Source organism: Scyliorhinus canicula, chromosome 24 (assembly GCF_902713615.1).
Source record: "Scyliorhinus canicula chromosome 24, sScyCan1.1, whole genome shotgun sequence".
Classification (NCBI taxonomy): domain Eukaryota; kingdom Metazoa; phylum Chordata; class Chondrichthyes; order Carcharhiniformes; family Scyliorhinidae; genus Scyliorhinus; species Scyliorhinus canicula.
This window is the reverse complement of record NC_052169.1, coordinates 1,374,251-1,392,196: the sequence shown is the minus strand read 5'-3', so window position 1 is coordinate 1,392,196 and position 17,946 is coordinate 1,374,251. Positions and strand designations below refer to the sequence as shown.

At 50.7% G+C, this 17,946-nt stretch overlaps 1 protein-coding gene across 5 annotated transcripts in view; it reads right to left on the bottom strand.

The window, feature by feature from the left end:
- LOC119956855 (neogenin-like) overlaps nt 1-17,946 on the bottom strand; it is a 224,733-nt gene that overhangs the window by 37,611 nt on the left and 169,176 nt on the right. For 4 of the 5 annotated variants that reach the window (XM_038784366.1, XM_038784367.1, XM_038784362.1 and 1 more), the window contains exons 10-17: nt 15,850-15,998; nt 11,529-11,667; nt 11,354-11,403; nt 10,342-10,483; nt 8,290-8,400; nt 6,183-6,377; nt 2,892-2,987; nt 368-603 (exon numbers count right to left, since the gene is read on the bottom strand). In XM_038784366.1, coding sequence (XP_038640294.1) covers nt 368-603; nt 2,892-2,987; nt 6,183-6,377; nt 8,290-8,400; nt 10,342-10,483; nt 11,354-11,403; nt 11,529-11,667; nt 15,850-15,998 — 1,118 coding nt within the window. The remainder of the gene's footprint in view (nt 1-367; nt 604-2,891; nt 2,988-6,182; nt 6,378-8,289; nt 8,401-10,341; nt 10,484-11,353; nt 11,404-11,528; nt 11,668-15,849; nt 15,999-17,946) is intronic. The other variant, XM_038784363.1, reaches the window with a different exon arrangement.

Genomic DNA, 17,946 nt, shown 5'->3' with positions numbered 1-17,946 from the left:
TCACAAGAAGGCTTACATTAACACTGCAATGAAGTTACTGTGAAAAGCCCCTAGTTGCCACATTCTGGCGCCTGTTCGGGAACACTGAGGGAGAATTCAGAATGTCCAATTTACCTAACAAACACGTCTTTCGAGACTTGTGGGAGGAAACCAGAGCCCCCGGAAGAAACCCACGCAGATACGGGAAGAACGTGCAGACACCGCACTTCAGTGACCCAAGCCGGGAATCGAACCCAGGCACTGGGAAGCAACAGTGCTAACCACTGTGCTCCCGTGCCGCCAGTCAGTGGCTAGTGTGTGATGTGGAACCATGGCTGGTAAGTACAGCACAGTTCCGTAACTGACCCAGACAGCTGGATACACTCACCTTATACTTAGTGTTGGCAGGATAGTTGGTTTTCCAGCGCACCGTGTAGAATCGCGCATCGGTGATCTTCTGGTTCTTGGGCAGCGAGCTGTCGGCCCACGTGACCCGGATGGTGTCGTGGGTAAGCACCGTGGCCTGAACTCCGACCGGGGGCAGCATGGGGCTGGGGTCTGGTACTGGAGTGTATGGATTATTGACAAGATCAAATATATAAACTTTGGAAGGGTCAAAAGGGTCTAAGGGATAAATTAAATGAAGAATAATGTTTGTAAGAAGGTAAATGATGAATCATGCAAGGAGAAGGGGAAAGCAGCCAGAGAGCCATCCCGTCAGATCCAAGCAGCAGGAAGGCATGGAATGGAGGAGAAAGAAACAGAGAAAGCAAGGTTAGAGCAAGCCTTCCACTGTTAATGACTTAAAATGAAGTAATTTGAGAGACTAGCTGGTCGGTGCTACCTTAATTTACCATTCACGCACACACACACACACAGACACACAGACACAGACACACACACACAGACACATAGACACAGACACACACACACAGACACATAGACACAGACACACACACACACACATAGACACAGACACACAGACACACACACACAGACAAACAGACACACACACACAGACACAGACACATAGACACAGACACACACACACAGACACAAACACACAGACAAACAGACACATAGACACAGACACGCACACACACAGACACACAGACACACACAGACACATAGACACAGACACATAGACACAGACACACACACAGACACACACACACACACAGACACATAGACACAGACACGCACACACACAGACACACACACACACAGACACATAGACACAGACACGCACACACACAGACACACACACACAGACACACACACACAGACACACGCATAGACAAACAGACACAGGCACACACACAGACAAACAGACACAGACAAACAGACACAGACACACACAGACAAACAGACATACAGACAGGCACACACAAACAGACAGACACACACAGACACACACACACACACAGACACAGACAAACAGACATACAGACAGGCACACACAAACATACACACACAAACAGATATACACACACACACACACAGACACACACACAGACAAACAGACACACACAGACAAACAGACATACAGACAGGCACACACAAACATACACACACACACAGATAAACAGACACAGACACACATACATACACAGACAGGCACACACAAACATACACACACACAGACAAACAGATATACATACATACACAGACACACACACACAAATACAAACACACACACAGACACACTAACACATACAAACACAGACAGACACACACACAGGCAGACACGTAGGCACACACACCGGCACACACACAGACATACTGGCACACACATTGTATATTCACATTCGCAACACAACAGCCAGCCAATCACACGCTGAACATCAGCTGATTGGTGCTTATGGTGGTTGCTGAGAGGAAGGGTGAGCGTTGTTCGTAGCCGGAGTGCGATGTCTAAGTTTCCCTTTTCCTCGCCTCCTTGGTGAATCTCTCGCCTTCCTTTCACTATTTCTCCCATTCTCCCACTGCCTTTACGTTCCACACCCTCTTTCCCCGACTCCAGCCATTTCCCCAACTGGGAGGAGAATATTAACTGAGCCGATAATAGACGCAAAGATAAATCTTGATTTCAAAACCCAATTGCCTTTATGAATAAGGCCCATTTTGTTCAGAGTATGTTTGTTGTCAGCAGCATGGTGGCGCAGTGGGTTAGCCCTGCTGCCTCATGGCGCTGAGGTCCCAGGTTCGATCCCGGCTCTGGGTCACTGTCCATGTGGAGTTTGCACATTCCCCCCGTGTCTGCGTGGGTTTCACCCCCACAACCCAAAAGATGTGCAGGGTAGGTGGATTGGCCACACTAAATTGCCCCTTAATTGGAAAAATTAATTGGGTACTCTAAATTTATATTAAAAAATGTTTGTTGTCACAGTAACTGAGTCAAAACACTGGACTCAATACCAGAGCTCACAACATCTCCTCCCTCAAATAGAATCCAACCCATTGCTTACTGAGGGTCGCACATTGACCACAAACCGTACGATGGGAGGGATTGGTCTTCAGAGTGTCAGCGACAGCTGAAATGTTCCTTATGGGGGGAATATCAGGAAATTCATGGGCGGCCAAAGGCATGGAGCAATTTCCCAGCACATAACCCTGTAGGCAAGGCCCCCTAATGGAAGAACACACTCGGAAAATCAACCCTGGTGTTCTACATTTCAGTTAAGGGCCTTTTCTCTGAGCAAGGAGGTGCTGATCCTGGCTAACAATTACTGGGATACCAGTAGCAGTCGCAGACATACTCACTGCCAGGACTTTGCACATTTCCACCTAGAAGCAGGTAGCAAGGCGAGGAGAAGATGGTTATTTTGCAAAGGTGCGTACAGCCTCGGAAACACAGCAGCATTTTTGCAAGTCAGAAAGGGAAAGACAAATTTGCGGACTTTTCCTCTTACCAGTCAGAGGCCTGGTGGCTGTGCTCTCATACAGAGGAATCCCTTCTCCAATCTTGTTATACGCTTTAAGTGTGATCACATAGTGCGAGTTGGGCTCTGGAAGCAAAGAACAGAGTAATTATTGCTTATCTGTGATGATCCACTCTATCAATCATCACGGTAGCACGGTGGTTAGCACAGTTGCTTCACAGGGCCAGGGTCCCAGGTTCGATTCCCGGCTGGGTCACTGTCTGTGGGGAGACTGCACGTTCTCCCCGTGTGTGCGTGGGTTTCCTCCCACAGTCCAGACGTGCAGGTTAGGTGGGTTGGCCATGCTAAATTGCCCTTAGTGTCCACAAGATGTTAAGTGGGGGGGTTACTGGGTTACGCGGACAGGGTAGATACGTGGGCAGGGTAGATAGTAAGGTGATCTTTGTAAGGGCCGGTGCAGACTCGATGGGCCGAATGGCACTGTAAATTCTATGATTCCATGATTCTAATCCTGTTACTGAGGAGCTCTGCATTGTATTTAATCCCAATGTGTGCTGTGTGAACTCACTTGAATGGCGGGAGGCACGCTAAAATTACGACCAATTAGGTCAGTGTGCAGAGAGAAATTCCAAGGCTCCTGCTCTCGATCACTACCCAATGAATCCATTGTGGAAATGAGAGGGCGACACGGTGGCACAGTGGTTAGCACTGCTGCCTCGCAACGCCGAGGTCCCGGGTTTGATCCCGGCCCCGGTCACTGTCCGTGTGGAGTTTGCACATTCTCCCCGTGTCTGCGTGGGTCTCACCCCCACAACCCAAAGATGTGCCGGGCAGGTGAATTGGCCAGGGCAAATTGCCCCTTAATTGGAAATCTTTTTAAAAAGAAAGTAGTGATAAGGGTATCATCAGACTGAGCTTGGCAGTTTTCACCATTTAATAGCCTCCTAAAACTTAACTTCTTGGCTCACACATGAAGAATTGTCACTTGGGAAACTCACCAATGAGACTGTTACTCTGTGAATATATTGATAACAATACCAATAATTACTCAATGGTCTGCACAGAACTGGAAAATTAAAGGAAGGCGGTTCTTCAAAATGATTCAACAGTATTTGAAGTCCTAGTCAACAGCCAGTGGCTGGGTTTACTGCTTATATTAATCATCACCAATAACCTTCATCACATTTATCATCATCATAAGAGTTTAGCTCTTTCTTAAACATCAATTGGTCCAAAATGTACCATCCACCATATTGTATCACATTGCATCGTGCTTATCAATTCCCCATCTTCACCATCCCTCACTAGACAGCAGAGCACACTTCTTATAAAATAGCAATCACTGCCTAAAAGCCCCTCAATAACTGGTCCCACTCTGCAATCTCCTGCAGCTTGACATCCTACCCTCTACATCCTCCAGTGCTTTTTTCCTCCTGGCGTCCCTCACTTATAAGCAGAATTCTCAATGCTGGTACCCCCTCCCATCGCCCTCGCCCACTCCCATCGCCCTCGCCCACTCCCATCGCCCTCACCCTCCCATCACACTCGCCCCCTCCCATCACACTCGCCCCCTCCCATCACCCTCGCCCCCTCCCATCGCCCCCTCCCATCGCCCTCACCCCCTCCCATCACCCTCACCCCCTCCCATCGCCCTCGCCCACTCCCATCGCTCACACCCTCCCATCATCCTCGCCCCCTCCCATCGCCCTCTCCCCCTCCCATTGCCCTCGCCCCCTCCCATCGCCCTCGCCCCCTCCCATCGCCCTCGCCCCCTCCCATCGCCCCCTTCCATTGCCCCCTCCCATCGCCCTCGCCCATCACCCTCGCCCCCTCCCATCGCCCTTGTCCCCTCCCATCGCCCTCGCCCCCTCCCATTGCCCTTGCCTTCACCCCCTCCCATCGCCCTCCCTCCCATCGCCCTATCGCCCTCGCCCATCCCATCACCCCCTCCCATCGCCCTCACCCCCTCCCATCGCCCTCACCCCCTCCCATCGCCCTCACCCCCTCCCATCGCCCTCGTCCCCTCCCATCGCCCTTGCCCCCTCCCATCGCCCTCGCCCCCTCCCATCGCTCTCGCCTCCTCCCATCGCCCTCGCCCCCTCCCATCGCCCTCGCCCCCTCCCATTGCCCTCGCCCCCTCCCGTCGTCCCCTCCCATCGCCCTCGCCCCCTCCCATTGCCCTCGCCCCCTCCCATCGCCCTCGCCCCCTCCCATCGCCCTCGCCCCCTCCCATCGCCCTCACCCTGGCCCCCTCCCATTGCCCTCGCCCCCTCCCATCGCCCTCGCTCCCTCCCATTGCCCTCGCCCCCTCCCATTGCCCTCTCCCATCGCCCTCGCCCCCTCCCATTGCCCTCGCCCCCTCCCATCGCCCTCGCCCCCTCCGATCGCCCTCGCCCCCTCCCATCGCCCTCGCCCCCTCCCATCGCCCTCACCCTCACCCCCTCCCATCGCCCTCGCCCCCTCCCATCGCCCTTGCCTTCACCCCCTCCCATCGCCCTCCCTCCCATCGCCCTCGCCCATTTCATCACCCCCTCCCATCTCCCTCGCCATATCGCCCTCGCCCATCACCCCCTCACATCGCCCTCGCCCCCTCCCATCGCCCTCGTCCCCTCACATCGCCCTCGTCCCCTCCCATCGCCCTCGCCCCCTCCCATCACCCTCGCCCCCTCCCATCGCCCTCGCCCCTTCCCATCGCCTTCAACCTCACCCATCCCATCACCCCCTCCCATCGCCCTCGCTTCCTCCCATCTCCCTCGCCATATCGCCCTTCCCATCACCCCCTCCCCCTGCCATCGCCCTCGCCCCCTCCCATCGCCCTCGCCCCCTCCCATCGCCCTCGCCCCCTCCCATCGCCCCCTCACATCGCCCTCGCCCCCTCCCATCGCCCTCACCCCATCCCATCACCCCCTCCCATCACCCTCACCCCCTCCCAATGTTGGTACACTAGGTTCAGTGGAACACACTGCCAGCTTGGCTTGGCATGGCCTAATCCTAAATCTACTTCTGCTGCCTGTAACATAACCTCCTGTCAGGAAATGAAAATGAAAATTAAATGTTTCCTCTAAATTCCTCTAAACGTGTTTCCTCTAATTTACTGATTTGATTTTTATGCCACGGCAAAAAGCAAAGTGCGAACTTGGAATGCACTGTGAAATATAAAAACAGGAGCATTGCTGCACACGGATTAAACAGATGTGTGCGTGCTTTGCAACACACTGCAATGTCCCAGTGAGGGTTCCTGGGTCAGAGTAAACAGCCCCAAACACAATTCCCCCGGATGCAATCCTGACTACACTGTCAGCACTGTGTCCTCTCACTCACCCAGGTTCTCGATGGTATAATAACGCTGTTTATAGTCGACACGGATGGTTTCTGCATGAGGGCTGCCAATGCCGTAGCCAATGGCGTAACCTCGCACAACAATGTTCTGGTTATCAGGGGGCGTCCAGCTCACAACAATGTTGTTAATCAGAGGGCGAACGTGGAGGGAGCTGGGCTTGTCCGGCACCCGGGATTCTGTAAAACACAAAACAATAAACCCAACACTACACAGCAAATCAGACGGGAGAGAACCAGTGTTCTTGTGATGGAATGTGAGAGGGACAGAGAGAGAAACAGAAAATGATGAAGATCGAGACAGACAGATAGACAGAAACAGATAGAGAGAGATTGGCAGAGATACGAGCAACAAACCTAGCAACACTTGTAAGACACAGAATGTGATTGAAATGTCAAGGAGGTGTCACTGTCTAATGAAGATTGTTTACAAGTGTGTGTGAGAAGCACTGGCAGCAGTGTGGCCCTGCCAGAGTTGAGTTCATGTCTGTGTGCACAACACTCCTAATCTGACCGGACACCAACATCGCTAGGAGTCCAGGTAGCGTTGTAACAGGCCCCAACCACCCTCATTCATGTCAGCTGCATGAACACATATATATTAACACACAAATTAGGAGAAGGCCATTGAAGCCCCCTCCAGCCTGCTCTGGCTATTCAATAAGATTGTAGCTGATCTGATTGTAGTCTCAAATCTATATTCCCACCTACCCTCGATAACCCCTTGCTTATCAAGAGTCCATCGAGCTTTGCTTTAAACATATTCAAAGACACAAAGTTTCCACCGCCGTTTGAGGAAGGGAATTCCAAAGACTCACCATTTTCTGAGAAATAAATTCTCCTCATCTCTGTCCTAAATGGAAAACCCCTTGTTTTTAAACAGTGACCCTGTTCTAGATTCTCCCACAAGAGGAAACATCCTCTCCACGTCCACCCTGTCCACCCCCTCAGGATTTAATATGTCTCAATCAAGTTGCCTCTTAATGTTCTAAACTCCAGTGGATACAAGTCTAACCTGTCCAACTCCCCCATTCCAGGTATTCGTCTAGTGAACCTTCTCTGAACAGCTGGCAACGCCTTCCCATCCTAATAAGGAAAATAAGGAAACTAATTCTGGACACTGGCTCAGCCAGCGTTGCTCTCGCCTCTGAGTCACTAGTTTTCAGGTTCAGGACCTCTTTCAGGACTTGAATCCAAGTCAGAGTTACAAGAGGGTGTTACACGCGGGTCAGCGTGGTGGCGCAGTGGTTAGCATTGCTGCCTACGGCGCTGAGGACCCGGGTTTGAATCCCGGCCCTGGGTCACCGTCCGTGTGGAGTTTGCACGTTCTCCCTGTGTCTGCGTGGGTCTCACCCCCACAACCCAAAGAGTAGGTGGATTGGACACGCTAAATTGCCCCTTAATTAAAAAAAATAATAATTGGCTACTCTAACTTGAGAAAAAAAAGAGAGGGCGTTACACTGTTGGAGGTACCCGTGTTTCAGATGAGGCATTGCACTGTCCATTAAACTGAGGCCCACTTGCCCGTCTGGGTGGATGTAAAAGATCCCATGGCACTCTTTCAAAGAAAAGCAGAGGAATCCTCCCCAGAGTGCTGGGGCCAAGATCCTCAAACAACATCACAAAAAGCAGATTATCCGGTTATTTTTCCACTACTGTCTGCGAGAGCTTGCTGTGCAGATTGGCTGCGGTGGCTCCTCTGTTACAAGTTCATCTGCTACAAAGTGATTGGAGACATCTCGTGGTCATGAAAAGTGACAAATAAATGCAAGTCTTTCTTTTTTTCTTTCTCATCAAACTATCTTCAAAACGTTGAATGTTTGACGGGAGAGTACAGAGGGAGCTTTTCTATGTCTAACCCCGTGCTCTACCTACCCTGGCAAGGGTCGTTCCTGATACCACCTGAAATGGTAAGTTTCATCCCCCAGCACCAATATCCAGCACAGAACATTAGCTTTCTGGATAATGCACTGAATATAGGGAGTTGTAGCAGATTTAAGTGTTTTAAGCTCATGTTGTACACAAATTTGAAGACTTACGTCTGCAAAGATATGGTAACTACTGCTCATTCTGTTTTAATTATGATCCTTACCATCTAGGTCACTTTCAAAGGTTTCAGCAGACACCCAGTCTGAGGATGGCCCCGTGCCATTCACTGTAATGGCAGAGACTCTGAAGCTGTACTCAGTGTTTCTTTCCAATCCTGCAACAAAACAACAGACAGGTAAAAGTGAATGTATTCGAGTTCCCCGAAGGCTGTGTCACAGTGACCCACAAACAGCCTGACCAACAATCCCAGACACAGACAGCAGGGGGCAACAGGAGCTCAGCAATTAGAGGAATCAGCCAAAGCCTCTGACAGCGAAGTTTTAAAAGTTTGTGTTTTTCTGCAAAGACCCAGATTTGGGAAATGATTAAGGTGTCATGGTGTTGTGTGGATCATCAAACTCACAACTTTAATATTCATCTCTGGCTGACGATGTCCTTCGGACTGGAGCTGAGGGCAGGAAGCTGAATCTAAACCCAAATCAGATCAAAATAAACCCATCCCAAAAATCCAAATACCCCAAACCTACCTTGCACCCCACCTCCTAAATCCATCCAGCGTCACAACTCCTCCCCACCCCTTAAACCCACCCAAATGCCCTGAATCCACTCTGCACTCCAAGCCCACCCTCAGCCCAAACCCACCCCATCCCTGTGATCTATCCGTTACCACAAATCCACCCCAACACAACTTAAATCCAACTTAAATCACTGGCAACATCTCAATAATAATAATCTTTATTATTGTCACAAGTAAGCTTGCATTAACACTCCAATGAAGTTACTGTGAAAAGCCCCTAGTTGCCACATTCCAGCGCCTGTTCGGGTACACAAAGAGAGAATTCTGAATGTCCAATTCACCTAACAAGCACGTCTTTCGGGACTTGTGGGAGGAAACCGGAGCACCCGGAGGAAACCCACGCAGACACGGGGAGAACGTGCAGACTCCACACAGACAGTGACCCAAGCCGGGAATCGAACCCAGGATCCCGGCGCTGGGAAGCAACAGAGCTACCCACTGTGCTACCGTGCCGCCCACTCATTCCAATGTCCAAAGCCACCCCACACCTCAAATGGATTTATGGGTTAAGGTGAAAAATGCATTTTGTGTGTTCAATGAGCTACAGAAATAACTCTTCCCCTGTGCGTTTTATTTTAATTTACTCCCATATCCCAGCTCAGCATCACACACTTGAGTTTTGACTGTCGGAATCAACCAATGAGAGTATCACAAATGAAGTGAAAGTTCTGGACAAGCTCAGCAGGTCTGGCAGCGTCTGTGGAGACAGAGAGTCGATGTTTCCAGTCCAATGTGAATCTTCTGAACAAGATTCATATCGGAGTCGAAACGTTAACTCTGTTTCTCTCTCCACCGATCACAGAATCATAGAATTTACAGTGCAGAAGGAGGCCATTCGGCCCATCGAGTCTGCACCTGCCCTTGGAAAGAGCACCCCACTTAAGCCCACACCTCCATCCCACCCCGGTAACTCACCCAACCTTTTTGGACACCAAGGGCAATTTATCACGGCCAATCCGCCTAACCTCCACATCTTTTGATTTGTGGGAGGAAACCGGAGCACCCGGAGGAAACCCACACAGACACGGGGAGAACGTGCAGACTCCGCACAGACAGTGACCCAAGCCGGAATAGAATATGGGACCCTGGAGCTGTGAAACTGTGCTAACCACTGTGCTACCAGACCTGCTGAGCTTGCCCAGCATTTTGTTTTTATTTCAGATTTTTAATGTCTGCTGCATTTTGATTTTATATTGAGCGCTTTATAGTGGTTGTGCCCGATCTAACTCTGTCTTGTCCACACTTCCCAGATGGATAGCGGTCCGAATTGGGAACTCCAACGCTCCAGCCTAAGCTAGGACACTGAGCGCGAGTGCAGCAGTCTATCATTTTTCCCAAGCCGATGAGATGGTGGTCGTGGTTGGGGAGATTTTGAGGGCGGGAGGGAGAAAAAAGGCCTTTTCTGATTAACCGACTGGGAAATGTAGATCTGCCTGGACACATTGAGAACGCACGTCAGAATCACTCTTCTTTAAACCTCAGGAAGGAGGTTATGTTTTAGACTTGAGACTGACTCACCATCGATTATCTGAGAAAGCTGACTCCCTCCCGTAGTGTCCGTCTCCCCGCGACGACCTCCCTTCTTGTATCGAATATTGTAACCGGTGATCACACCGTTGTGCGTCCCAGGAGGAGGTGGCTGCCAATGCACCACAATGCTCTGGGAGAAAGAAACAGAGAGTAGCAGCAAATCCAAACAATCTCCGCAGCTAAGCTTTCAAATACAACAATACTGAGACTCAGTGGGTTGAAGTCCGAGGACGACAGGCTACAGGGACTAGGTTTGTATTCCCTCAAGTCGAGAGGACTAAAGGGTGATTTAATCGAGGTAATTCAGGTGATTAATGGATTGAAGAGGTAGAAATAAACCATTTCTTCTGGGGGGAGGGAGTCCAGAACAAAGGACTTAAAATTGGAGCCAGGTCCTCAGGGGTACATCAGGGATCACTTCTTCATATAAAGGGTAGCCTAGACGAAGTTGACGTGGAGAGAATGTTTCCACTAGCAGGGCAAACTAAAACCAGAGGACGCAATCTCAGACAAGAGGGGCGATCCTTTAAAACAGAGATGAGGAGGAATTTCTTCAGCCAGAGGGTGGCGAATCTGTGGAACTCTTTGCTGCAGAAGGCTGTGGAGGCCAAATCACTGAGTGTCCTTAAGACACAGATAGATAGGTTCTTGATTAATAAGGGGATCAGGGGTTATGGGGAGACGGCAGGAGAATGGGGATGAGAATATTAGCCATGATTGAATGGCAGAGCAGACTGGATGGGCCGAGTGGCCTAATTCTGCTCCAGTGTCTTATGGTCTTATGAAAATCTGGAACTCGCTCTCCGAAAAGGTTGCTGAGGCTGGATGTCAACTAAAAATGTCAAAACTGAGATTGACAGATTTTTGTCAGGCAAGGATAATTAAAGTTTACGGAAGCAAGGCGGATGAGTGGAATTAAGGTACAGATTGGCTATGGTGTAACTGAATGCTGGAAGGGGCTGACCGACTTCCTCCTGTTCCTGTGGCCAAAACCACTCACCTTGGAATTGCGAACTTCCAGCGTGACATTCTGAGGGGGTGCACTAGGGACTGAAAACACACAACACACCAATGAGTCACAGAGTGAGCGTAGACGTTACACAGTCACACATTGAACAACAAGCGGGAAACACAGCACAGTGACTCACCCCAGCCCCCAGCACCTTTCTACTCACCACCAGAATAGGTCGTTGCCACCACCTCCTCAGTGGAGACACCAGGCCCATGTTTGTTGTAAGCCACCACCCGGAAACTGTACTCGGTGAACTTCTTCAGCCCATTCATGGTGTAGGATAGACTCCCGACATCCACATCCTGAAGGAAAAACCAGGATAGGAGTCAGAAACTGCTCACATTTTGATTAAGCACCTGTGGTAAACTCTCCAAGTGGTTAAAACACTGTGAAGGGCAGTCAGATGTGTTTTGTTAAAAGGTTCTGTAGCTACCGGTTGTTGTTATTCTGCAGACTAACAAGGCTCGACACATTTAAATGTCAACGTGAAGAGAAAAGATTAACCAATAGAATTCTGGCCCAAGATCAATACCATTGGCATCGGACAAGGGGCAATGATGGTGAAAACAGCTCAAGATTTTTGTTAATCTCTCGGACCACGCTGCATGCCGCGATCGTTGGTGGGTCGGAGGTTCAGGGCCCGCTTCAGCCTTACGTTCCCTGACAATGGCGGTGAAGTACAAGAGAGTCAGGACCTGAAGAGTCGAAGCCAAGACAGGCAGATGCGGACCAGGTAATTCCTTTTTAAAATTTAAAGTACCCAATTAATTTTTCCAATTAAGCGGCAATTTAGCAATTCACCTTCCCTGCACATCTTTGTTTTTGCGTTGGGGTGGGGGGGGGGGGGGGGGGGGGGGGGGGGGGGGGGGGGTGGGGGGGGAGAGAGAGACCTACGCAGACACGGGAAGAATGTGCAAACTCCAACCGTAGCCTTCGCCATGGTGATGACATCCGATGGACTTCCAGCCACTTGGAATGGGCGTCACCCATGAGTAGAAACATTGACCCTTGGAAAGGTCCGGCAAAGTCATTGAGTAGGCGCACCCAAGGCCAGTGTGTCCCTTCCCATGGATGCAGCGGGGCGGCTGTCCCTGGTATGAGGTGCAGTGTTGGCCCAGGTATTCAATCACGGTTTCCAGGCCTGGCCACCACACACAGCTGCGGGCCACTGTCTTCATTGTCAGCAACCCTGGGTGGCCGTTGTGCAGCTCCTGATGTGGGACCACATCGCAAACCCCCCCACAGGAGGATATGGTCTTCATCGCTGAGCTCCTGCATTTTGGCTTCAAAGGCTCGCAGTTCTGCATGGAGTTTCCCTTGCTGGCCCCCGTGTAAGGCGATGCAGAGTACCTTCGCCAATATGGAGTCTATGTGCATCCAGTTGCATATCTGGGTGCAGTGACTGTCAAGGTGTCCATAAAGTTAAGCATCTAAATGGCTTCATCAGCTCTCAGTGGAGATAGGGGGCACATCGGCAGTGGGGGGCTGCCCAATGCGTCCGCGTTCGCAGTTTGTATGCCTGGGCAATGCTGGAAGGTGTACTCGTACTCTGCTAGCAACATGGCCCATTGCTGGGCAGCACGGTGGCCTAGTGGTTAGCACAACCGCCTCACGGCGCTGAGGTCCCAGGTTCAATCCCGGCTCTGGGTCACTGTCCGTGTGGAGTTTGCACATTCTCCCCGTGTCTGCGTGGGTTTCGCCCCCACAACCCAAAAAGTGTGCAGAGTAGGTGGATTGGCCACGCTAAATTGCCCCTTAATTGGAAAAAATAATTGGGTAATCTAAATTAAAAAAAAAAAAAAAAACATGGCCCATTGCTGAATCTGGGTGGACACTATTGGCGGATCACCTTGTCCTCTTTAAAAAGCCCCAGCAATGGCTTGTGGTCCGTCACAATGGTGAATCAACGACCATACACGTACTGATGAAATTTCTTCATTGTGAATACGACAGCAGTCCTTCCGTTGCTATCTGGGCGTAATTATGCTCCGCAGCCAATGTCCTTGACGTGAATGCTATCGGCCTTCTGTCAGCCATGTGGTGGGACAATACAGCCCCAATTCCGTAAGGCGAAGCGTCGCACATCACCGAGAGAGGCTCGGAGGGGTCATAATGTGTCAATAATCCCGATGGCGTTAGCGGCTGCTTCACCATGGAAAAAGCTTCCTCCTGGGGCGTTCTCCATGCCCATTCTTGATGCTTCTTCAGCAATGCGTGCAGTGGGGCGAAGATGGTCGCTAGGCCTGGAATAAATTTCCCATAATAGTTTATGAGACCCAAGAACGACTGTAACTCTGTCACGTATTCCAGAGTGGGGGCTTGCCTAATTGCTTCGACTGGGTGTAGTCCATCCCGATCCACACGATACCCCACGTATGTAACTTCCTTGGTGTAGAATCCGCACTTTCTCCTCTTGAGGTGGACGTCTGTCTCGGAGAACCGGCTTCGGATTTCCTCCAGGTTCCTCAGACTTTCTCTTCCGTGACAGACGCATGCGGTAGCCCTCTTGGGATGTTCTCCATAATGCGCTGAAAAAATGTGCCAACCGATAATACTCCAAACGGCAGACTCCTGTATTCATACAGGCCCAATATGGGTATTAATGGTTATATAACGTCTGGAATCAGCGTCCAGCTCCAGCTGGAGATAGGTGTGGCTCATGTCGAGCTTGGAAAAGGAATAAACCCCAGCTAACTTCACGTATAGGTCCTCTATCCATGGCATTGGGCAGCAGTCGAGACGGGAGGCCTTGTTGACGGTCAACTTGTTATCATCGCACAGCTGTACGGCTTTGTCAGGTTTTAGTACTGGGACTACCGGTGCTGCCCAATCAGCAAACTGTGCCAGTCGGATTATCCTGAGGCCTTCCAGACGGCTGAGGTGGCCCCAACGTTCGGCAGCAGTGCATAGGGGACAGGAGTGGAGAGGGGGGGGGGGGGGCTTAGGGGGGGGGGGGGGGCTTAGGCTGAGCCTTAGGGTCCACATACGTTTGGCCACACTCCTGTAATTTTGCTCAGGCCCTCCTGGAAGACTTCAGAGTATTTTCCCAAAACTTCGTTAAGTCCTCCTGCGCCCATCTGGAAGATCGGTTGCCAGTCCGACTGGAGGTTTTGGAGCCAGTCACGGCCCAGCAGACCTGGGCCCTTCACCATCGTTCCCGGCAGCCTAACGGTCCACTGTCTGTAAGCTACCGGGGTCATGGTCGTGCTCGCTATGGCGAGGGGTTCTTCCATATACGTCGCTAGCCTTGTATTAACTATCTCACTGGAGAGCCTCTGCCCCTCAGTGGAGGAGCTCCTACCCCACGGGGCTCATGGGGAGATTAATCGAGTTGTCCCTGTGGGTCTAGTGGGGGTTATAACAGCCACCATCTGCCCAGTGGTGGAAAGGATGGCGGATCAGTCATGCACTTGGAGGCCAATCAGCCACTGAATTGGCCAATTATGGGTCCTAAGCCACCTCTGCAAAGTATTTGATCCACACAGGGATGTGGGAACCTGGCCCCCTCCACGAGATGCAGCCGTCACCAGGAGAGAAGGTCAATCAGTTCAATAAAGCTCAATCCTCCAGCACCTGAACCTCTTAATCTCACAGCCATCGTGTGTGGTCTCTGTTCCTAGTCGTTAGCCTGAGTTGTGCCATTCTGCACAAGTACTTATGCAGTGTCAGTACATGTCAGTAATGGGTAAGTACAGATGTGGGGTCACAGGGTGGCTCCTTCCAGGGAGCCTATATTTTTGTAGTTGCAGAATCGGCTCGAAACAGGCGGCGCGGTGGTGCAGTGGTTAGCCCTGCTGCCTCATGGCCCCGAGGTCCCAGATTCGATCACAGCCCCGGGTCACTGTCTGTGTGGAGTTTGCACATTCTCCCCGTGTCTGCGTGGGTCTCACCCCCACAACCCAAAGATGTGCAGGGTAGGTGGATTGGCCACGCTAAATTGCTCCTTAATTGGGGAAAATAAATAATTGGGTACTCTAAATTTATGAAAAAAAAGAGAAAAAAAAGTTCGAAAGATTTTGAGTTCTTAAAGAATAACGTAACCAGAGACAGATATCAACCTGTGCAGTGACGTTTCCTTAACAGAGCTTAGAGCAGTATCAGTGAAAATGCTCAGATTCTTACACAATTTGAAGTGTTTTATTCTTCGCTCCCGCAAAGGAACAAATTGCAGCAATTCAATCACAAGCACTGACGTTTTCATTGGGCCTTATCAGTCAGCTGTCGCCTCGCTCGCCCCTTCCTCCCAGAATCAACCTCTATCGTCTTCAAACTCACCTTCTTCCACACACTCTCTGACTGAAGAAACTGATGCAACGCTCCATCTCCCGCTAGAACTCACTCTTTCCATTATCGACAGAAACACGCCCTTCTCTCCAACTATCTACATGCCTTCAACTCACGATCTTACTGCTAACTGACCACTACTGCCTAAATTCCCTGGTCTTCCCAATGCGGATTGTATAGATTCTGGATGCTTTTCTCACCTGTTCACTCCCTGCTCCCTTCTCCATGTAGTAGAGTTTGTAGTTTGCGATTGGCCCATTGTCCGAGTGAGGCTCCTGCCAAGTGACAGTGATTGAGGTCGGCGAGTTTGCTTGTGCAACCAGATTCTGAGCTGGTCCTGGAACTTGAACTGAAAAACAAAGAGAACGGCCGTTTAAAGATTTGAACAAAGTGAATCCAGATGGGGTGACGTCAGACTGAAGGGAACTGAACAAAGAAAAGTACACAGTAAGAAGTCTTACAACACCAGGTTAAAGTCCAACAGGTTTGCTTCAATTCACTAGCTTTCGGAGCACTGCTCCTTCCTCAGGTGAATGGCTTCTTACTGTGCTCACCCCAGTCCAATGCCGGCATCTCCACATCAAAGAAAAGTACAGGACAGGAACAGGCCCTTCGGCCCTCCAAGCCTGTGCCGACCATGATGTCCTAACTTGCTTTTTCAGAGTCACGAGTCAACCACATTGCTGTGGGTCTGGAGTCACATGTAGGCCAGACCGGGTAAGGACGGCAGATTTCCTTCCTAAAGGGCATTAGTGAACCAGAGGGGTTTTTTACAACAATCAACAATGGTTTCATGGTCATCATTAGACTTTTAATTCCAGATGTTTTATTTGCCGTGGCGGATTCAAACTCTAGTCCCCAGAGGATTACCCTGGGTCTCTGGATTACTAGCCCAGCGACAGTATCACTACCCCAACGCCTCCCTCTCTGACAAAATGGTGAATCCACTGAAGAATCTAATTTCACATCATCTGTGCAAGATAATGAAGCCAGTGGGCTCCCAGCTTTTCCCCTCGGCCCGTCAGCTTCGCTGGTGAGACACTTTGTGGAGAAATCATACCCCTTGTAACGCTAAACCAGTGTAACGCCACCCATTGGTGACGCTTGCTTTGTAATGGATCAAAGGAATCTCTCTGCATGCCAATTCTTTTTATCAACAACCTGAATGTCTATAGCACCTTGAACATAGCAAAATAGTCCACGGTATTTCACAGAAGCCGTATCGGAAATAAATAGACATCAAGTCACAAGGTTATAAGGAGCATCCTGAAGGAGGAGAGAGTGAAGCGGGGTTGGGGGTTGGGGGGGGGGTGGCTGGGGAAGGTCAGGATGGTTATGGAGAAATTCCAGGCCTCAGGGCACAAGCAGCTGAAGGCACGGCCGCCAAAGATGGGGCAAATTTTGATGAAGTTAAGAGGTGAATACTGGGGTGCAGGGAATGATGTAAGCTTGATTGGTGAGATTGAGGAACATGACGAGGAGGTAAGATTGAGGGATACAGTGTGGAGGTGGATAGGATTGAGGGATACAGTGTGGAGGTGGGTAGGATTGAGGGATACAGTGTGGAGGTGGATAGGACTGAGGGATACAGTGTGGAGGTGGGTAGGACTGAGGGATACAGTGTGGAGGTGGGTAGGATTGAGGGATACAGTGTGGAGGTGGGTAGGATTGAGGGATACTGTGTGGAGGTGGGTAGGATTGAGGGATACAGTGTGGAGGTGGGTAGGATTGAGGGATACAGTGTGGAGGTGGGTAGGATTGAGGGATACTGTGTGGAGGTGGGTAGGATTGAGGGATACAGTGTGGAGGTGGGTAGGATTGAGGGATACTGTGTGGGGGTGGGTAGGATTGAGGGATACAGTGTGGAGGTGGGTAGGATTGAGGAATACAGTGTGGAGGTGGGTAGGATTGAGGGATACAGTGTGGAGGTGGGTAGGACTGAGGGATACAGTGTGGAGGTGGGTAGGATTGAGGGATACAGTGTGGAGGTGGGTAGGATTGAGGGATACAGTGTGGGGGTGGGTAGGATTGAGGGATACAGTGTGGAGGTGGGTAGGATTGAGGGATACTGTGTGGAGGTGGGTAGGATTGAGGGATACAGTGTGGAGGTGGGTAGGATTGAGGGATACTGTGCGGAGGTGGGTAGGATTGAGGGATACTGTGTGGAGGTGGGTAGGATTGAGGGATACTGTGTGGGGGTGGGTAGGATTGAGGGATACAGTGTGGAGGTGGGTAGGATTGAGGAATACAGTGTGGAGGTGGGTAGGATTGAGGGATACAGTGTGGAGGTGGGTAGG